Genomic DNA, 23,689 nt, shown 5'->3' with positions numbered 1-23,689 from the left:
TGTTAATGTTTCTTTAATTGCTAAACATGATCATTTAGATTGAAAAAGAAACATGTTAGGTTGAAATCATTTTCTTTTTGAATGATGATTATACATCAAATGTTGGGCATGAGATCTCATTTGAATTTAGTCTTTTGGGGTTTTAATACATGACAAATAGAAGCCATATTGTTTTAATATCATATTTAATAGAAGTCATAATTTTTTAATATAATATTTAACTTCTTGATTAATGTGTTGAGATTTAATTCTTTGAACATTCATGATGTTCGTTTCAATATTCGTTTTAATATAGTCAGAAAATTTAAGGTTTGATTAATAATATATATTTTTTATATAATTTTTTTTTAATTTTAAAAGCTAATTAATATACAAATTGGCTTAAAAAAAAAACTTTTACTGGAACATGAAACTCTCTAGTCAAGAAAGTGTAAGAAAAATACAATGTAATTAGATAAGTATCAAGCAATAAAATGTTATATTATTGTAAATTTATATCTTTATATAATTTTTGTTTGACAAATTTATATATCAAATTGCATGATTTGTGGTATTATTCCAAAAAAAATATATGTCATAGAGGATAATTAAAATAAATTAAAAAAATTGTGGCATTAAAAGGCTCTTGTAATCCCGATTTAAAAAAAATAATAAAGAAACTGATGATTTAATTAGCAAGTATATTAAAAAAGCATTTCTCTCTTTACACACTACTTTAGATGATCAATCGAAGCATGGATATGGTTCCTCCAACTTACAGGCCTAATTGATGGTGGGTATCTTCTTATGCCTACCTGTATGTGCGTGTGTATATATATCTATACATATATCTATCGACCGTTGTTAAAAAGATATGATGCTCATTAAAGCTAAATCTTAAGCAGAATCCAAAGCTTAAAAGAGCACAAAAAAAGGAGACAAAACAGTGAAGTTACAGTGTCAAACACAAAATCAAGGACGAGGCTGATAGTTATTGTTACAAGCTTTGGTTTTATGGTCCGACTACGTTTTTAAAAGACAATTTAGATAAAGAGAGGAAATGATTACTCCTATTTTTTGTTTGATAGGAAATTCTAATTGCAACTCAAACTAAAAAGATTGGAGGGCATTTTTCTGTTGTATTCTATTCTTGTTCCTGTGCTATTACCTTTCCCTGTAATATTTTGACAATGTATATTCTTTTCTCCTTCAGCCTCCTCTCTATAATACTCTTCCTCGACTGCAATTGGAATTTGAGCCTCGGGGAAGGGAAGGCAGAAAAAAGAATATAATAGAGATATTCGAATGGAATCCTAGTAATTTTCGTGAGTTCTAAAATTACAATTTAGAAAATTCTAAATTTATTTTTACAAAAAAGCTCTTTTGACTCGTTTAAATATCTTTTTAAACATGTATTTTTTGATAAGCATACAAGATTATGTTATTTCTAAGTAGGAGTCTCAAGTATTTGTTTTGAGCCAATATTGAAAAGGATGTTGTGATCGCGCGCCCGTGAATCGTCAATAAATTTATTCTTTGATTGTAATAATGATATTTTATTGTTCCTAACTAAATAAATAAAAAAATCTAGAATATGCAAGCATCACTTGGCTATTTTTCTCTTGCATGGTGTCTGGAAAGGTGTAATTACCAAAATAATGCCAATTATCTAATATGTAGGATGATTTATTATTATTATTATTATTATTATTATTAATGTGGGTATTTGAATTAACTTATATATATCTTAACTAATTTCATGAATTCTGAAATTAATAACTATATAAACATTTAATAACCCTGAAAAGACTAAAACTCGTGACCATATAATACTTCTTCTTATAAATATACTTTGAATAGCATGGAAAACATGCCCTTTTTTTTATCTTTTTTTTAGCACTTGGATTCTTTTTGTTGCTTAATCTTTCTTCTAATTTGATTCTTTTTACTTTTAGTTTATTTAGAATTGAGGTTGATAATATATTTTATTTAACTTAATATAGGTTTTGATATTAAATTGATATTTGATTTGGCAAAATTAAATTCAAATTGATTAAGTAAACATAATTAAAACTTTAGGGATCAAAACTTACAAAGAAATAAGATTCCAACCTCTTTTTCTTATTATTTGTTTTTACTATATTGAGGAAATTTTTAAGTATTTTAGTCTTAAAGTTTTTAATTTCTTTGTTTTTTGTCTTTTTTTCTAATGGCTTTACATTTTTATCTAGAACTTTATTTTATTCACATTTCAATCATTGAGTTAGAGAAAAAGTAACTAAAAATAGCGGAGGAGAGAGAAAGTTATTGTTTATCCATGTTCTAGCAATAAAAAATCATTCTTGGTGTTAATGAGTTCCATTTCATAATAGGTGTTTTATCGAAATATTCTTGACTCCTCATCTTATAAAAAGCAAATATGCATATAGCTTGGGAAATATTTTTTGAATCATGACTTGTTTTGGATTTCTTACTGATTAATTATTGAGGTTAGATATGAGTTTATTGAAGTTTATAAAGTGTTTCTTATGTGTTTTTAGATTAAGAAAAAATGTTGAGAAATAGTTTTTTTTTTTTATGATAAAAAAGGATGGGGTAGATTTGCGATTGATATTTTGCCTATTAGAGATGATAAAATTTAAATAAGGTGATGTATTGTGTATGATAGCAAATGATATGTTATCTAGTTTTTGTTTTTTTAATGGCCGATTTTTTTTAAAAAACGCTTATGCTCACGAGCTTATGTTGCTAGACCCACAAGTGTTGCCTAATTTATAATGACCCAAACATGCTAGGTCACAAAATAATTTTTACTTTAAATTTATTTTTTAAAAAATAATAAATAAATATTATTTATATTAAGAAAAAAAAGTCTCATCCTTTAACATATCCCGTGGAATCAAACTAGAGTTAACAACTAAAGAATTTGTAGGCAACTATCAATTGTACTAAAACATGTATAAAATTTCATAAACGTGTATTTAATTTGTGTTTAATCTAATGACATGTAAATATTTACATGTTTATAAACGTTATACATGTATTTTAAATTAGAAACATGTATGCTAATATGACCAAAAGATTAATGTCTTCTTCCAAGTATAAAAATATCAAAGTAATAAATAACTCGGTAAGACTGGGATCAAACCATAAGGAGGTTCACTATATAAATTATAAACAACAACAATAACAGTATGTTAAAGAAGACTTTAATATTGTAAGATTAATGAGAGAATTAAACAACAATAAAAATAAATGTCAAGGTTAGAGGATCCACTAATGGTATTTCAAACAAGTATAGTATAAACTATTTTTATTACTCAACTGGAAACTACATACTAAAAGAAGGTTCCAATCAGATTATAAATTGCTAACATAATTATATTAGTTATCTTATTCGAATAATGCTAATACTTGTAGATATTGTCAGTTATTTATGATTATAACTTATGTTAATAACAAATCAAATTTCTTCCATAACATAGGAGTAGATTATACCATACAATTGGGCTATGAAAGTACCAAGTATTTGTTGCACCAAGTGTTATACAATATAAATCTAGATTAATCATTTAACAAGTAAAATATTAAAAGTGAATAAGATAACAAATATAAAATATGTTAGTATCAAAAATTAAAGTCCATATAATTTAACTGAAAAGTTGTATTTTGAATTCTATAGACATAATGATTTGTATAGATGTGCCTTTTAAATTCTATAAGCACTCTGTAACACTCTGTAGAGATATGTTTTAAAATTTTTACAAACATATTGGTTTGAAAAGGTATTATTTTTATTATAAATATTAGTTTGGTATTGATAGAAATCAATTAGAAAACAATTTTCTTCTCTTCCTATTTTTTCTCTACAAACTCTTTGTTTACATTCATTAAAAAAACAAAAATTCTTAAGAAACTTATTGAATTTGTTTTCTAGAAGTTTGAAGGATTTGTTGTATCCTAAAAGTATATTGTTTTAACTTTGTAGTAAATATAGTGGGAGTAATCATTACCTTAAAGATAATAATATTCACGCCTCAAAGCTTTCTTGCTATACCCACTACCCTAATAATATATGTGAGGAGCCATTTATCCTTTCAAATATAAATGCTTTCACCATTCCTTAATCGTTATCTCACACCTACCTAAAAAACTACTCTCTCCTTCTAGATGCTCCATGATGTAAGAGAAAGGATTTCATTCATACATGCTCTAAAAAAACTTGTTTAAAGAAATATCATCCACTCAGTATTTTGAAAACTAAAGATTCCTTACCGCATAACAACCTCAAACCTTTTTTCTAATAAAAGCAAGTTTAAAGCTTTATGATTGGTGAAACCAATGCCGTCTTCTTAATATGATTTGCAAAGTTCATCCTAACTCAACCAATGGTTATGTCTCTCATTATCCTTACGTTTCCACTATAAATGTGTCATTAGAGAGTTTATGTCCTTATAAGTTCTTGTATAAATTCCTAAATAACTTATTGTATAAAATGGAATAGTTTGGGCTGTTGATTTGACTAAGTCCTCTATTCTTGCTTCCAATAATCATTCTCCTTTCATAATTATCCATTCTTCACCATTCTATCCTTTAGTAGGAAAGTATTTGCTTCTTTGATTTACCGATCATAATTGGTAAATAAAGGTACTTTTTAAGGCCATCTAATAAGTTCACACTTAAAATATGCTATACACTAATTACAGTTTCCAATCTTATGCTTTAATTGGAAGATATAATTGTTTTGTTGAGATTAACTGCTGACCTAAAGAGGCTTTATATTGCTGTAAAATATCTAATTGATACGAACAAAGTCAATTCTAAATTTGACTGTAAAATGATTGCTAACCAGTTTTGCGAGATAGAGCATATCTCTTAAACAATACATCAGAATAAGTTAAAATTTTATAGAGAGATACCAAACACATGGAACTATATTTTTGTATATTTTTAGGTTAAATAAAGTTGAAGAACATATTATTGCAAAGGATTGAAGTACCTAAATAAATGTTGTCAAATTTGTCAGACTAAGCCTTTATGTATTATTTAGGGTATATTTGGAGCTACAAGTGACATTTGTCTATGATTCAAGTTGGTACGAAAACTAGACATCTCAAGATTTTCAATCATACATGATAGGCCTAATAATTCATTCAAATGAGAGAAAATGGCATGTTTGAAGTCAAGACTAAAAATTTGTCAATATTGTATGAAATATAGAGATTCGGGCTATATGAAAGAATTTTAGTATGAAGACCTTTTTCCTATTATCCTATTTTATTTAATTACTTGATGTTGAATAATTTTATTTTTTTAATTTGTGTTTGTTTTGGCCCATGAAACATTGTTTAGATGTTTATTTTATTATTGGACTTATATTAGTTGATTGCTAGTTTATGTCCATTAGCTTGCATCCTAAAAAGGATACATTAGAGTTAGTTAGAGGAGATTATATTAAGTTTTTTTACTTGTAAATTTCAACAGTAAATTCGAGAATAAACATGAATTTTCTTTTTGTTTGTTTGTGGTAAAAATAACTTTTCTTTACAGGAACAAAGATTATACACTGTTTTATCAAAGATTAATTGGCTTTGTGGTGTCATTTATATACTTAGGGTTCTTAGATATAAGGTTATCTTTGGCTCCAAGTCTCTTTTCAATACCTTTATTTCTTAGGTATATGGTTACCTTCGGGTCAAGGTTTTATCAAACTTGATTTTTGACTTTCTAGGTTTTTATCGACTTCGTTAGGAGTTGCTTGACCATATGATTAAGAGGTTTGCATCATTTGGTTCAATCAGGTTATATCTTTATTTTCTTCTTGTTAATTTTGACTTTTTTAACTTGTCTTTGATTTAATTATTTATTATTTCATGTCTAAAGATCAATAGTTTGCATCTACGATTCCTTAAAAGAAGGTTTTTTTTTTTGTCTTAGAATATATCAATAACATAGAGAGTCAAAAACAAAAGAAAAAAAAAAGGTCCAAAAGTCACTTTTATTGAATCTGCTACAAAACACAAATAAAAGAGAATATGGACCAAATCAATTTATAAGATTCTTAAAGTTATACAGGTTCTAGAAGTTCTAATCACACCCCTTATAAAATTTAAGCTTATTTAGAAATCATTTGCTATAGTAACCAAAATCAAGATTAAAACTTGTCGTAATAAGTCAGATTTGTATCAGAAGGGAATCTCTAGTTAAATAGATTTAGAAAGTTCTAAAATCTTATATACTAGGTTTCAAGGTTCTCGCACCTCATATAAAATTTGAGGTCATTTAGAGTTCTTTTTCTATAGGAACTAAATTTGGGATTGGAATTTATCGTAATGAGTCTAATTCATGTTAGTACTTCAAACTTGTTTTGTTGCTGCTATTTTTCAATTATGATAGTATAATAACATCATAATTGATAGTTTTCATCTAAATTTTTTAAATAACCTTTGCATTTTTTTTCGTTTCATATATTAAAAAATGTTCATTTTTGTACAAATTCATTTGTTGATCATGAAATTGTAATCATAGTTTCCTCTTTACTTGTTTTTATATTTTTCTTGCCTTTTGAGTCATATATATTTGGATACATTTCTACAACCATTATATTTGGTATTGATTCTAGTTATGCAAGAGCCGAAGAAATGTGAGACGAGAGAAAAAAGACGTAGTGAGCATATTTGAGTATAAAGCCTATATTTGAGTGGAACATGAGAGGAGTGTAAACATGTGAGGAAGTGGGTGAGGAATATATATTTCTTATCAACTAATCAATTTTTAGATTTAAAGATGTTGAAGGAAAGTGACCACATGGCATCACAATAAGAAAACAATGAAATTGTAACTCATTTACATATTATGAATCGGTGGATGGATCGAATAACCAATGATTTTGGAGATAGGTTAGAAAGAAAATAAGTTAATAATCATAGTAAGGTTCAAATTATGCTTGAGCGAAGAGAATTTAAGGTTAGGAGAATTGTTAGGCATATTAATACTAATATAAATGAGTTTATGACCGATAATGCAAACATAAGTGATGTTGATTTTGAAGATGTGTCTATGGGACATAGGAATTCATCTTGGACAACAATGTAATTGTCAGTTTATAAGGAAAAAATATGATGATAAATTTGGCTGATGGGTAATTATAGGTACCGAGACCATAATGCTGAGTTATATGAAGATTTGGGTATAATTAAGCTGAAAATACCAGCTTTTCAGGGGAAGAATGATCCTAAAGTCTATTTAGAATAAGAGAAAAAGGTGGAGTGGGTTCTTGAGCGTCATAATTATATAAAACCCAAGAAAGTCAAGCTTGTTGTGATTACTTTTACCAACTATACCATTATATGGTGAAATTATTTAGTGACAAATCTCATCCCAAATTGATACCTAGGATGAGATAAAATCCCTTATGAGAAGCAGATTTATGCCTAACCATTTTTATAAAGAATTGTATCAAAGGTTGCAGAGTTCAAGTCAAGGTACAAAAAGTGTTGACGAGTATTTCAAGAAGATGAAACTTGTCATGATTCAATCTAATATTGAGGAGGATATGGAGACTACTATAGCTATATTCATTAATGGCTTTAATCATGTTATATCTCATATTATAGAGTTGCATCATTATGTAGAGTTGGAGGAGATGGTGTAGAATTGGAGGAGATGGTGCATATCAACATGAAAGTGGAGAAACATCTTAAACAAAAAGGTATTATTTAGGAAAGCCAATTATTAAGCCCTCTGAAAACTTGGAGACCTAATTGAAAGGCTAACACTAAGGGGTGGTCCATCACAATAAAATGAGAAGGGCAAGGTTAAATACCTTAAATAAAAGAAACACACTTCAATCATTGTTAAAGGTAACAATATTACTCTTACTTCTCGTAACCATGTCATTATATGTGTTCATTGTCTGAGTTTTGGTCATGTTGCTTTACAATGTCAAAAAAAAAAAAGGAGTCATGATTATGAAAGCTAATAATAATGTTGAGACCAATATGGAGGATAAAAAGGAGAAGATGTCACCATTAAATAATATTAATATTGTTTATGTTAAGTATCTAGTTGAGAAAGAGACACTTGTAGTGAGGAAAGCACTCAATATGCATGTCAGGTGGATGATTCAATAGGTTAAAGGGAGAACATATTCCTCACGAGATACCAAGTTCACAATAAGATATGTAACTTAATTATAGATAGTGGTAGTTAATTAATGTAGCTAGTATTGAATTGGTGAGAAAGTTAAACTTCCACGCTATCAAATATCCCGCACCTAATAAATTATAGTGATTGAATGGTAGTGGTGAAGTGAAAGTGAAAAAACAAGTTTTGATTGCTTTTTCTATTGATAAATATTGTGATGAGGTTTTATGTGATATTATATCAATGTAAGCTAGTCATTTGTTGCTTGATAGATCATGATAGTATGAGATGAGAGTTATACATAATAGAGTGACATATAGGTATTCCTTTGAGATGAATGGAAGATCTATAACTCTTGTATCATTAACACCTAAACAAATATACAAGGAGCAACTGACATTGAAGAATGAAAAGATGGTTGAAAAAAAAGAACTTATATATCAGGGGACCTTTTTTGCTAACAAAGTTCTTCTTGGTTTTGATGATGATGTTATGACTTGGTACTAATTTGTTGACCTGAGAAGATATTTTTCATTATACAAATTCGAGATCAAATCATTTTACAGAATGGGAGGATGATACAAACCAAGTCAGGTTTGATTTTGGTCTTAAAATATTTGCTTACCAGTTTTGTGAGATCATGCATATCTCTAAAATAATACATCAAAACAAGCTGAAATTTTATAAAGAGATACTAGACAAATGAAAATATATTTGGTAAAGGTTCAAGTCAAATTGATTTTGGAAACATATTGTTGCAAATGATCGAAGTTACTATATAAATCTTGTTAAACTTGTCAAATTAGACCTTTATATACTATTTGAGACATATCAAAAGCTATAGCTAGCATATGTTTGGGATTTAAGTTGATATATAAACTAGACATCTCAAGATTTTCAACCATATATAGTAGGCTTGATAATTCATTTGGACAAGAGAAAACCACATGTTTAAAGTCAGGATTGAAAATCTGCATAGAAATGTGCGAAAATTAGAGATTCGGGCTACATGGATAAATTTTAGAATGAAGACTTTGTTTTTATTTTTCTATTTTATTTATTTATTTATTTTTGAATAATTATTTTAAATTTAGGTTTGTTTTGGCTCATTAGACATTGTTTTGGGGTTTATTTCATTATTGTATTTATATTAGTTGATTACTAGTTGAGGCTCATTAGGGTTAGTTAGAGGAGAATATATTATATTATTTTAGCTGCAAATTTTAGCATTAAATTGGAGAATAAAATGAGATTTTTTTTGGTTTGTTTGTGGAAAAATTTTTCTTTACAGGAACAAGGATCATACATTGACTTATCGAAGATGAATTGGCTTTGTTGTGTTATTCGTATACTTAGGATTCTTCGATATAAGGTTATCTTTGAAGAGATACAGAGATACAATTTGTCAAACATGATCTTATCTCTATAACTTCCTCTCATATTTAATTTCTTACTCTATTTTGTTTATGCAATTACTTTCCATGTATAACATAATAGGCAGTGATTATGTTTCTATGTATAGCATAATAGACAACATGATGTTAGTTATACATAATTATTACTCACCTGTTACTCATGTTTGTTATCTATATTTAAAATGAATATAATACTAAAGAAAAGATATGTTAGTTTTCTTACATAGTATTAGAGCTTCCAGAGGTATCACCAACGATGAAGTCTTCTACCTCTTTAATCCTACTTATATCAAATTCTCATTCTTATGAATTCTCACCTTTTCTTCTGCATTTACCTAATATCTCTATTAAGCTAACCTCCACTAATTATCTTTTGTGGAAAGCCAAGTAATTCCCATTCTGTGTGGCAATGGTCTTCTTAGTTATGTGCAAAATAAGGTTTTGCCCATCACAAACCATTACTGCTTAAGATGGTGTGTTTCGAACCATCCCAACGACAGTTATATAGTTGTGCATTGATCAATTGATCCTTGGGTAGACCAATAGCTCATTGTCCAACGGTCCCCAATCTGAAGTCATCAGTATTGAATCTTCTTATGATGCTTGGCAGGTTTTGGAGATTTTTTATGGTAGTCATACTTGGGATTGTCTTCAAGAGATGAAGGACGAGTTGCAGCCACTCAACAAAGCTAATTCTTCTTTAGAAGATTATTTGCATAAGGCCAAATCTATAGCTTTGTCTCTACGAGGTGCATGTAAGCCAATGGATGATGATGAGTTCATCATATGTATTCTTAAGGCTTAGGATTTGATTTTAATCCTATAGTAGCAGCTTTAAATGCTCGAGATATTTTTCTATCTCTTAAAGGGGTCATCGGTAAACTATGTGATTTTCAAATTCATCGTCAAAAAACACAGGTGACTCCTAATGTTGTATTTTTCACAAATTATGGTAGAACCAGTATAAATTTTCATGGAACTTATGGTTCTCGTAGTCATAATATTGCACATAACCAGACCACTTCTCAATCCCACCAGAAAGATGCTCGTTTTTCACGCTCAACTAAAGGTAATTCTGGAACTCATACTCAAACATTCACAAATCATGGTGGACATAGTGTTGGTCATAGATATGAGGGCATAACCTATTTGAGATGTGGAGATATAAATCATAAAGCAAATAGATGCTTTGCCTCCGGTGATAAAGTAGAATAATTCAAAGCTTTTGCTGTACTTCAGGTTGCAGATACTACAAAGGAAACTTGGTACCCTGACATAGAAGCTAATCATCATATGACATCGGATAGAAGTGAAGTGCAACGTATTCATTCTTATCTAGGAAATGATTCTTTTATGGTTGAAAATGAAAATGGATTACAAATATCTAACATTGGACAAGTCTCATTACCCGTTACTGATATCAAACTTAATAATGTTCTTATTATCCTTGATATTAAAAAGAAATTGCTATCTCTCTATCAACTTATAAAGAAGCATAACTGTTATTTTATATTTTATTCTTAGGGCTTTCTTCTTAAGGATATGAGGACGAAGCAGGTGCTACTTAAGGGCTACGTGGTTGATAGCTTGTATCTAATCTAGCTATGACAATATTTAAACTCTCTAGTTGGTCTATTATCAATTAAAGTATCTAGCAGCTTGTAGTATGCTTGGCTTGGACATCCTTAATCTTGAATTCTTCAACTTTTATGCTTATCATCTCCAAATAACACTATTGGTTTTTGATAAAGTTGTGTTTTGGATAAATCAATAAAGTTACCATTTCGCTCTCGAGAGATATATGATACTACCTTTTTACATACTCTTCATACTAATGTATGGGGACCTGCCTCAATTCATCCTATGATGGGTTTTAATTTTATTTAATCACTATTGATGAATATTCTTGATAGATATGACACTTTTCTATAGCTCGTAAATCTGATGTTACTACTATATCCAACATTTCTGCAGTGAATGGCTAACCAGTTTAACACTAATGTAAAAATAATTCAAAGTGATGGTGGTGAAGAATTTATAAATGAAAGTTTACAAGATTGTTTTGTATCCAATGGTATTATTCACAGATTATGGTGTCCCGGTACACCAAAGCAAAATTGATTAGCCAAACGTTGGCATTGGCAAATTGTGGACATTGGTTTAACATTAATGGCTCATGCATCTATTTTGCCATGATTTGGAATAGTTGCATTCACAACTATAGTATTTCTTATCAACCGGCTTCCAACTTCTCCTCTTAGAAACAAGTCTTCTTATGAGTTTGTTTTTGGATCGCCACTTTCCTATACTCTTCTATGAGTTTTTGGGTGTGCATCTTACCCATTACTTACTCCTTTTGGAAGGTCCAAATTGGACTATAAATCTGCTCGCTATGTGATCTTGGGATACTCTACATTTCATAAATGGTATCAATGTTTAAACATGCAAACAAGTCATATACATATTTCTCGGCATGTAAAATTTGATGAATTAACCTTTCCTTTCATGTATATACAAGGGTGCACTAAATTTGATTTTCATGCTTTCAAAGTTCATGCTTTTCTGAGGCTTTTTCAAATTGCTGTTGTGCAATCTATTCAACTGGATTCTTTACCTGCAACTGTTAATCCTATTAACCATGTGCATTCTTTATCTCCTCCTATTCAACACTCTACATTAATACCTTAGTCTGCCCCATACCAGGAGCCTCATACTAACACTGTATTTCAGGATGCTCCAGAATTATCTTCTTTTCCAATTGAAGTCATCTCATATTTTGCTCCACGTCGAAGTTATCCTATGATCATATAGGCTCAAACAGATTCATAAAGCCTTAGTCTTTCTTTTCTTCTAGATATCCAATACCTGCATGCTTTCTAACTGATTTTGTAAACCAACCACAAGAGCCTTAAACGTATAAGCAAGCTCTCACTGATCCAAAATGGAAGCAAGGCATACAAGATGAAATTATTGCTCTTTCCTGCAATAACATGTGGACTTTAGTGCCTCGACAACCAGACATGAACATGGTTAGCAGTAAATGGGTGTTTAAAATTAAAACACGATATGATGACTTAATTGAACGATATAAAGCCCGACTAGTAGCCCATGGTTTCACACAACTTCTTGGCTTGGATTATGATGAAACCTTTAGTCTAGTGGTTAAACATAGTACCATCTGATTAATTCTCACACTTGGTTTGTCTCATGGCTAGTCAATTAAACAACTTGATGTCAATGCTTTTCTCTATGGTGATCTATAAGAGTGTGTTTATTTATCTCAACCATCTGGTTTGAAGACTCATATTATCCTCATCATGTTTGCCACCTGCATAAAGCTCTTTATAGTTTAAAACAGGCTCCAAGAGCGTGGTACATGAAGTTCAGTGCTTATGATCAGCAAATAGGTTTCCATTGATGTCTCTATGATTAATTCTTGTTTTCTTATCGTCAAGGTTTAGATATAATTATGCTCTTAACTTATATTAATGACATCCTTGTAATAAGAGCTCTCCTTCCAAAATCAGGAGCTTTATTTCTCTTCTCTCTACTGTTTTTCACATGAAGGATCTTGGAGATGTTCATTTTTTTTAGAACTCTAAATCACACGCATTGACCATCACTATCACTCAGACTCGCTATCTATTTTCTTTGCTTCAAAAGTTTGGTCTAACTGGTGTGAAAGCAGTCTCCACTCCTATGGCTTCTAGTATATTGTTGACAGTTAATGAGGGAGCTCTCCTATCTAATCCAACATATTATCGATGCCTTATTGGTTTGCTTCAATATCTTACCTTGACACACCTCAATATCTCTTATCTAGTCCATAATATTTATCAGTTCATGCAACATCCTTGAGACACTCATCTTGTTGCTGCTAAACATGTATTGCGGTATCTTAAAGGTACTCTTAATATTGGTCTTAACTTTGTAAAAACTCCTTACATTGTACTTAGTGGTTTTTATGATGCAGATTGAGAAGGCTCCAAGGATGATCGTCATTCTATGACTGACTTTGCTATCTATATGGACGATAACTTGTTGTCTTAAGGAGCTAAAACGCAAGCTAAAGTGTCTTGTTCAACAGTGAAAGCTAAATATCGTGCTTTAGCCTCTACCACTGCTAAACTTATATGGTTTATACACCTTTAAAAAGCATTAACTATTTAATTCCTACTCCCACATTATATTACGACAACCTCAGTGCTATCAACATGGCTAAGAATCTTTTTTTTTTCATCATCACATGAAACATATTGAGATAGATGTTTATTTTTTTCAGGAACAAGTTGCTCGTGGTATTTTTTCTCTACAACATATCTCTGGTCCAAATCAAGTCGCTGATATATTTACAAAACCATTATGCACTGCCAAATTTCTACCAAATAAAAGCAAGCTCTTCATCAGTCCAAAACCGTTTTAAGCTTGAGGGGGGGTGAAAAGATACAGAGATACACTCTGTCAACCATGATCCTATCTCCATGACTTCCTTTAATATTTAATTTCTTACTTTGTTTTGTATACATGATTACTTTCCATGTACATCATAATAGGTAGTGATTATGTTTCCATGTATAGCACAATAGACAATTATAATGTTAGATATATATAATTGTTACTCACCCATTACTCATGCTTGTAATCTTTATTTAAGACGAATACAATACTAAAGAAAAGATACGTTAGTTTTTCTACAATGTCTGAGTCTAAGTCTTTTTCAAACACTTTTGATTCTAAGATACAAGGTTATAAAATCTAATTTTTAGCTTCATAGGTTTTTATCTACTTTATTAGAAGTTACTTAACACATAATTAAAAGATTCACATCACTAACACTTAAATAGTACCCAATTGGAAATAACAGCTATCATTTGGAAAGAAAAAAATGAGTTATACTTGGGCGCCTTCGGCTTATAAAAATTCAAACAAGAAGACCATCCCTTCAGGACTTTTGAATCAAGCTAGACAACATCTATACACACAAAGATAGATGATCTTTTTGCTACAATCTTTTTAAAGGTCGATAGTATCCGTGTTCCTCTCCGTTGATAAACATTAAATATGAGATTATGTATGCACTCAATTGTCATATTGATTAATTCTTCTGCAAGAGCTAGTTTTCCCATTAGAACTGAGTCTAAGATGATGGATATAAGCTCTATTTTGATGAAGTAGTTAATAAAATGATTAAGGAAATGCTTTTTTTAAGTTAAACTTGTTTTTAAAATTATTTTTTGTTTAAATAAATATTAAATTTATAGTTTTATGTGTTTTTCGATAGATTTGATATTTTAATGTCAAAAATTAAAAAATATTTAAAAAAATTATTTTGATGTATTTTTAATTAAAATTATTTTTAAAAATTACCATATACTGCATGACTAAATCTACTAGTTACATAATTGAAATAATAAAAAAATCACTTCTTTTTTATTTTCTAATACATGATAAGAGAAATGGTACAATATCTAAAGTTACGCAAATATATTTCTTTTCTTTCCATACTGAGAGAAGTGCTTTTCATCTTGATTAATACATACTGAATGCAGTTTCGTTCTTTCATTTCCATTCCATAATTTGTTATCCCATTATTTTATGTAATAATTAATATGACCTTATTGAATATATTAATTTTATGTTTTTTTTTTAAAATAGCAATAAGAAGAAAGAAGCGTATGCTTAAAAAAAAAACCCTATTTATTAAGAGTTTTATTTTATCCTCAATTGATCTAGTTTTGTATTTTACAATATACATATACATATACATATAATACATATACATATACATATATATGTATTAAATAATATATTTAGAAGATATAAAATTAGAGGATTGGTTTCTATATATAATCATTATAATTTTTAATCTCTAATATATATAATCATTACATTATATTGAGAGACTTATTCATGAAATTTGTAACATATACCAACTCAATTTAAGTTTGCAAGAAAAAAAACATATTACATGAATTTTTGAAAAATAAAGTCATATATATATATATATATTCATATTCTCTTCTATATTATTATTTTTGTAAAAAAAAAAGAAAAAAAGAGGTAAAGAGAGACCATTTCAAAACTTGTTACTTTGAAGATTTTGATAAAATATAAGAAATATATTAAATTAAATTATTTTATTCTCTACAATAAATAATTAAGTGAGAATAACAAAAAAGTGGAGTAAAAATAACACATCCTTACATGAAATCTACAATAGGACCCATGATGATATGGTGGATGGCATTTAGGAACCAACAATTTGAGATATAACTTTTAAGAATTTTATCTTTATTGTTTTCTATTTAAAATGCATTAAATCTGGATATTGGTATAGTTAAAGAAGAACATGATAATGAAAAGACGTAACTAAAGAAGAAGGGGAAACATTAGGAACCAAATGCCACACAAACTGTCATCCATGAATAGAATTGCATCTTATATATTTACTGCTACTGCTGTGAGGTGGTATTGGTAGCTTGGTTCTGAGAATAATTATTTTTTAAAATATATTTGTTATTGGTAGCTTGGTTGATATTGTGAGAATAATTATTTTTTAAAATATATTTTATTTATAAATATATTAAAATAATCTTTTTTATATTAGTATATCAAAACAACATAAAAAGACCAAAAAAATATTAATTTAAAACAAAAATATTTTAAAAAATTAATTGTTTTCAAAAACATTTTTAAAACATAAAAACAAACAAATTCTAAATATTTTAACCACGAGCTATTAAATTCTCTTTTATTTGTTAACATGATAAAAAGTTTCCACAAAGAACAACCCTCATTAATGTAAAAGATGAAACATTATAAACTAAAGATAGAGTATATATGGTACTCTTGACCAATCCGAATTACACACACTTCTGTTTCTCTTCAACTTCTTCACACTCTATAATAGAAGATCAAGAGTGAGGAATGGTAACAAACAGGAAGGACGCGAAGGCTCCAATATATAATATAAAGCTACGTGAAGGAAAGAGTTGCGCCAAAACAACGACAAGAAGTATTAAGTTTTGTTACAACTTTTATATATATATATATAACTTACAATTTTTTTTTTTTTGGTGATGTTGGTGATGGATGGATGGAAGATGGATATAGATTAGGTTAGATTTTGCAAAGTGATAACAATCCATTATTTTCTTCCAATTTTAGTGGTGAAAGGAAACCACAAATACAACAAAGTGGTTGATCCTTTCTCGTCATAAAGCATTGGGAGATATTTTCGATGTACAAACTATTACAAAAAGTGGTCTCTCATAATTCTTTAGCCGATCAAGAACTTGTTCAAAGGGAAGGATAAAATTTGGAAAGATTCGAACAAATAGCAAGTTAATAAAGATAGGGAATGGAGTTGGGGTAATCATAATAGGAAGATGCTATTAATTAGCACACTATATATATATATATATATATATATATAAACATATAAACACCTGGTTCGAAGGACAAAATAGTTAAGGAACTCAGTAGCTTCCGATTAGAAGGCAGTTGAGCCTCGAGAGTTCAATTTAGACGGTGTGTAATAGAAGACATGAATGACGTACGATCTTAACCTGTAACGTCGATAATTTATACATTTTCAGAAACAGAAGAGGAAAAAAGAGGACCAGAAATGTGACAGGAAAAAGGTCGGAGGAAGATTTATTTATTTTTTAAATTAAAAAAAAAAGAATAATAAAAGAGGAATGGATAATGATCAATAGGAGCACTGGTCATAGCAAGTGGCAGCCCACCAACCACTTGCTCTCGAAAAAACACTATGTCTATACTGTATCTTTGTCTTCAACAATACAGGCCCTCTTTCTCTCTCCTTTTCTCATTCTCCAAGGCCACCAGCTTGATCTGCTTCTGTATCGTTATCTCCATCCTCACCATTACACCTCACCATATGTATGCACAAACTCCTCCTCCTCCTCATCCTCCTCCCGTGCAGGCCACCTGCTCACACCATTGAAGCCTTTCTTCTTTTCTCTCTCTCCAAGTTTGAATCCACCACTTTTCCACGCCTGCTGTGTCTTTATCTTCATCCTCTAAATTACAGTTCACCTATACACACACATGATACTCTCTCCAACTCCAGGCAACCGGTTCCACTTGTGTGTTTTCATCTTCGATTTATTGGCACCTTGCACAAAATTCTCTATATCTGTGATAATCCGCCTGTCTCTATTCTGGAATCTTTCGTCTTCACCATAGCGCAAGGGTGTAAGAGATGCATCTCCGTTCTTCCTCTCACACCAGGTTTAGGTTTGTCTTCACTTTATCTTCTTTTGCAAACCCCATAAAAGATTTCAACGTCGTTTAACTCTCTCTCTTTCTCTCTATATCTCAACACAAACCACCAATTTGTGTTCTTGGATTATCTAATCTTCTTCTATTTCTTTTTTCCACTCATCTCCTTAGGTAGAAAATCCGGGTTCCCAGTCCCTGCAGCTCCATGTATATATAAAGAACACAATTTCAAGTTGTGTGTGTATAACCATCACCTTCCCACAAAAAAAGATACACTACTCATCATCATCCTTTGTCTCTCGTTATCATTTTATCCATATATAGAGGATCCACAGAAAGAAAAACTCCACGTACGTAAGCGGTTACTGATCATGTACATGTAGAAGAAATGGCTAGAAACTTTAACACTAATGTTCATTTCCATGACATACCAGAGGCAATCCTTTCCAGTATATTCTCCTTGATAACAGATACACGTAGCCGCAACGCCATGTCCCTTGTGTGCCTTAAATGGCACTTGATGGAGCGCTCTACACGCACTTGTCTCTCTCTTAGAGGCAATATCCGTGACCTCTTTCTTCTCCCAACTTGCTTTAGATCTGTCACTAATCTTGATCTCTCACTGGTTTCCCCTTGGGGGCGTCCAATTCTTGATTCCTCACCAAACACTACCCTTCTTGCTCAAGTTCTCCATTGTACCTTTCCCTCTGTTGTAACTCTCACTGTTTATGCAAGAAATCCTTCAATTCTTCATCTTCTTGCTCCTCAGTGGCCTAACTTACGCCAGATTAAGCTTGTTCGCTGGCACAAGCGATCTCCAACTACTTTGGGCTCTGATTTTCTTGCATTGTTTGAGCATTGCCATTCACTTGCCTCACTTGATCTCTCACATTTCTATTGCTGGACAGAAGATTTGCCTCCAGCCCTTGAAGCATACCCTTCCATTTCTGCTTCTTTAACCCATCTTAATATCCTTAATTACACTTCAGCCGATCAGGGATTCAAGTCCCATGAGATTCTTGCCATTACCTCTTCATGCCCAAATCTCCGTGAATTTTTGGCAGCCTGTATATTTGACCATAGATACATTGGTTTTGTTGGAGATGAAACCTTGCTATCTCTTGCCACAAATTGTCCTCGCCTTTCTCTTCTTCACCTTGTCGATTCTAGCTCCTTGTCTGCTGACAGGGGTGATCCAGATAATGATGGATACACGACCGAGGATGCTAGAATCAGACAAACCATGCTAATTGAAATGTTTTCTGCATTGCCATTGCTTGAAGAATTGGTTCTTGATGTTTGCCACAATGTTAGGGATACGTGGGTAGCACTGGAAATGCTTAATTCCAAGTGCCCAAGGCTCAAGTCTTTGAAGTTGGGACAGTTTCACGGAATCTGTAAGGGAATAGATGCACGGCCCGATGGGATTGCACTTTGCAGCCGATTGGAATCATTGTCAATCAAGAACTGCGCTGACTTGACTGATTCTGGTTTGATTTCAATCTCCCTTGGCTGCCCAAGACTCACCAAGTTTGAGGTCCAGGGTTGTAAGAAGATCACGAAATTAGGGATGACAAAACTAGCTTCTATTCTGAGGAAAACTTTAACTGAAGTAAAGATCTCTTGTTGCAAGCATCTCAATACCGTGACCTCGTTGCAGGCATTGGAACCGATCCGAGATTGCCTACAACGATTGCACATAGATTGCGTGTGGGAAATGGTTGAACAATCAGGATCGGAGGCTACCAGTTCAGCTAAATATGATGGATTCAAATGTTCAGACAAGAGACGTGGCATAAGGGAAGAAGCAAACTTGAAGAAAAAATACAAGAAGTATAATGACAACGAGAATGGATACGCCTCTAATACTTGGGCAAAACTGCAGTGTCTTTCACTTTGGATTGCAGTTGGCGAGTTGCTGAATCCATTGGTTTTGGCAGGATTGGATGACTGCCCTATGCTGGAGGAGATACAAATAAAAGTTGAAGGTGACTGTAGGCATCAGTCAAGACTTTCCCCAGATGGTTTCGGTCTCAGCTCCCTTCTACGCTACCCTCGGCTTTCGAAGATGCACATAGACTGTCAAGCTGCAATAGGATACGCTCTTACTGCCCCTTCTGGACATGCGGATTTGAGCCCGTGGGAGAGGTTTTATCTTAATGGGATTGGAAGATTGAACCTCACTGAGCTCAACTATTGGCCTCCACAGGACATTGATTATAATAAAAGGAGCCTATCTCTCCCAGCAGCGGGATTGCTTGCCCAGTGTAGGACTATGAGGAAACTATTTGTTCATGGCACAGCTAATGAACATTTCATGATGTTTCTTTTGAAAATACAAACTCTCAGAGATGTCCAGTTGAGAGAAGATTATTACCCTGCTCCTGAGAATGACAACAGCACAGAGATGAGAATAGACTCTTGCTCTAGATTTGAGGATGCTCTCAACAGGCGTGCGATACCTGATTGACTAATTGGGAGCTCAGGATTCTGTACATTGCTGGTTGAATTGTATATATATTAGTCAAACATAATAAAATGTAAAAATTGTGGTAAATGTGACAATATCTTAATAAGAGTATTTATTAGAAGTATTATAATAGTTATTTTTTAAAACATTAAAGTTTTGAAAGCAAAACTAAATAAATATAAAAACTCTCAACCATCATGTTTGTTTGTTATTGCATTTGAGAGTTTTGATTAGACTCTAAAATAAAGAAAATATTTGCAGATATATAGTTGTAAATAAAAAAAATTCATCTTTCTTTGTCCTTTGGTTTTCCTTGTTTATATAGTTTACATTATAAAAAATGTAAGAAGTAGCTCTTTATGATTTATAGATAGTTAAGACAGGTGCAATCCTTCATGCATATGTATTTATACCAATCCTTCATGCATATGCATTTATACCATAATGACTAAATGGTGTAGGTGAAGCATGGATAAAGATGTAGTCTTAACAACATAACATCCTTCTTGACATATGAAATGTTGACATGAATAATAATAAACTAAAAATCAAACTAAGGTTAAAAGGAGTTAAATCGAGCTGAATATGAATGTGGGCTTAGTTATCAAATTGAATTCTAGATTGGGCTTGATTTGATAAAGATCAAATCAAGTTTAAAAGAATCAAATTGAGCTCTAAATGGGCTTTGTTGAACTTGATTTGACTAGAGTCAACTTGAGCCCAAGTTCATCAAATCGAGCCCAAAATGTTCTCAATTGGGTTCGATTGAATCATGGTCAAACCAAGTCTGAGTGGGTCAAATTGCACCCAAAATAATTGATCAAACTATATTTGATTGTGATCAAACTAAGCACGACAAGGAAAAACTTAGCCTAAAAAATCCTGGTTGAGTTTGGTGTGACCAGGTCAAAGAGAACCTTATGTTGGTCTTAGTTTGACTATAGTCAAACAAAGCTTAAAAGAATCAACCTAAGCTTAAAAATAGGCTTGATTTGACTAAAGTCAAATAAAACGCGAAAAGATCAAACCTTGCTCGTGGGCTTAACACAAACTCGTATTACATTTCTTTTTCTTCAAAACCTAAATCACCATTTTCTCTTATTTAATTTTTTTATATTTTGTTAAAAATTTAACTTGTAAATATCAAATTATAATGTGAGTGATGAATTAGCCTTGAACTTATTGTATATAATTGTCTGAAATACCCATTAAAACCCATTGCACCTTTGGTAAAAATCCAACTAGATATAGCTTAATTGTTAGGATAAATAATTAAGGGATCAATTGTCATGATGAAAAAGTTTATAAAGTGCCCAAACCTCTTTAAAATGGCCCCAGCTAAAATGAGGAGAAAAGGGGAGAGAAATAAAAATGAGAAACTGTAATGCAAAAAATAATAATATAAGAGAAATGGTTAAGTGAAAAGAAGTGAGAAGCTATATATATATATATATATATAGAGAGAGAGAGAGAGAGAGAAGAGTAGTATAAAGAGAAAACAAAAAGGAACATGAAAGGGAAGAAATATAGAAAGAAAGAGGAGTAAATATGGAGAGAGAGAGGCACCATGAGCAAAAAAAAAAAAGTTAATAAGATAAAAAAATAGAATAAGAAAAAAGAAAGTAGAAGAAGGAGAAAAGAGCAGCCAAAATTTAAAGTCTCAAAAAAAGAACATGTTATCCATATCTTGAGATAAATTTTTATAAGAATATAGCAATAACAAATTCTTAGCTAAAGAGCTAGGAAATCACAGACATCAACTTTTTTCCTATTATTTATCTCATTATAATGTACTAAAAACTTGCCCGCGTTACACTGTGAGTTAATTTTGTTTTGCATAAAAAATATATATTTTTTAAAAGTTAAGATATAAGAGTGTTGGGTCTTTTTATAAAGCTATACCTAAAAGCATAGGGTTTGTCTGCTAAGCTTGATCCAAAAGTTATATTTATAATATTAATAATAATATTAAATTTGTATAAGTTTAAATGGGTTTAGTTGCAATATCAAACCCTAGATATAAGGTCTGGCTGCAAGGTTATATTATAAAAGTATGATAATTAAAAAGAAAAAAAATTTAATATTTCAAAATGAAATTTAAAAAAGATTAATTGAAAAAAAACAATAAAACAAAGCATTATTTAGATGAATAATAGTTTACAAGGAGAGGTACAGTAAAATCCCTTATTAGATCACAATAATATAATGAACAGTAAACAAAAAAAATCATAAATTTTAATTTTTAATTAAATTGATATTAAATGATGAAATTGAAAGAAAAAACTACTTAAAAAAGGGTGATGCCTTTTAGTTATAGTTAATTACAACTAGTTTAACTTGTCAAATCAGGTTAACCCATCAAACCTATTTTTCTTGTCATAAGATGTGATGACTAAATAGAAATTTTTTTAATATTAATGAACACACCAATAAAGAAAAGGAAAAAAAATTTGAATCAACAAGGTCAACCCATCAAATCAGGTTAACCCGTCAAATATGTAATTTGGGTCATGAGAGTGTGATTACTAAATAAAAAAAATAACATTAATGAACTAAATTAAACAAAAAATTAATTAAAAAGAAAAAAACAAAGGAAAAAAATTTATAGGAAGAAAAAAACTAATAAAAAAATCTGAATTAATTGGGTTAACATGTCAAATCTCAAATCTATGTCATGAAAATTTAATAACTAAATGAAAAAAAAATTAATACTAACAAACTAAATTTAAAAAAATTAATTAAAAAGAAAAAAAAAATACTAAACAAAAAAAGATTAATTTAAAAGAAAAAAACAAAGAAAAAAGCCTACATGAAGAAAAAAACTACAGAAAAAGGAAAAAAATTGAATTAATTGGGTTGACTCTTCAAATCAAGTTAACCCATTAAACTTAGGATTGTGTTATGAAAATTTGATAACTGAATAAGAAAAAAAAATTTACAGGTTCAAAATTAGCTGGGTAAACTCGTTAAACTTGGGATTCTTGTCATGAAAGTTTAATAACTAAATAGAAAATTTTAACATTAATAAACTAAATTAAAAAAAAATTGATTAAAAAGAAAAACTATAAAAAAAATCCTATATCATCATTTTTCTCTTATTTAATTTTCTTACATTCTGTTAAGAATTTAATTTGTAAATATTAAATTATAATGTAAGTGATGAATTAGCCTTGAACTTATTGCATATAATTATCTGAAATACGTATTAAAATCCATTGCACCTTTGGTAAAAATCCAACTAGATGTAGCTTAATTGTTAGGATAAACAATCAAAGGATCAATTGTCATGATGAAAGAGTTTATAAAGTGCTCAAACCTCTTTAAAATGGCCCCAACTGGAATGAGAAGAAAAGGGAAGAGAAATAAAAAAGAGAAACAATAGTTCAAAAAACAATAATATAAGAAAAATGGATAAGTAAAAAGAAGTGAGAAG

At 30.4% G+C, this 23,689-nt stretch overlaps 1 protein-coding gene across 1 annotated transcript; it reads left to right on the top strand.

Moving 5' to 3' along the window:
• The first annotated feature begins 17,280 nt into the window (after nt 1-17,280).
• LOC105136001 (F-box/LRR-repeat MAX2 homolog A-like) lies at nt 17,281-20,349 on the top strand. Its single transcript, XM_011041135.1, has 2 exons — nt 17,281-17,801; nt 17,958-20,349. Exon 2 carries the CDS (start codon nt 18,175-18,177, stop codon nt 20,254-20,256), a length of 2,082 nt encoding a protein of 693 aa, XP_011039437.1. The 5' UTR covers nt 17,281-17,801; nt 17,958-18,174; the 3' UTR covers nt 20,257-20,349.
• The last annotated feature ends 3,340 nt before the right edge of the window (nt 20,350-23,689 follow it).

Source organism: Populus euphratica, unplaced genomic scaffold, assembly GCF_000495115.2.
Source record: "Populus euphratica unplaced genomic scaffold, PopEup_1.0 scaffold56.1, whole genome shotgun sequence".
NCBI classification, from domain to species: domain Eukaryota; kingdom Viridiplantae; phylum Streptophyta; class Magnoliopsida; order Malpighiales; family Salicaceae; genus Populus; species Populus euphratica.
This window is presented reverse-complemented; position numbering and strand designations above follow the sequence as displayed.

Bases quoted from the DNA above. Each gene is read 5' to 3' on its own strand.
- LOC105136001 (XM_011041135.1), top strand. From the start codon at position 18,175: ATGGCTAGAAACTTTAACACTAATGTTCATTTCCATGACATACCAGAG.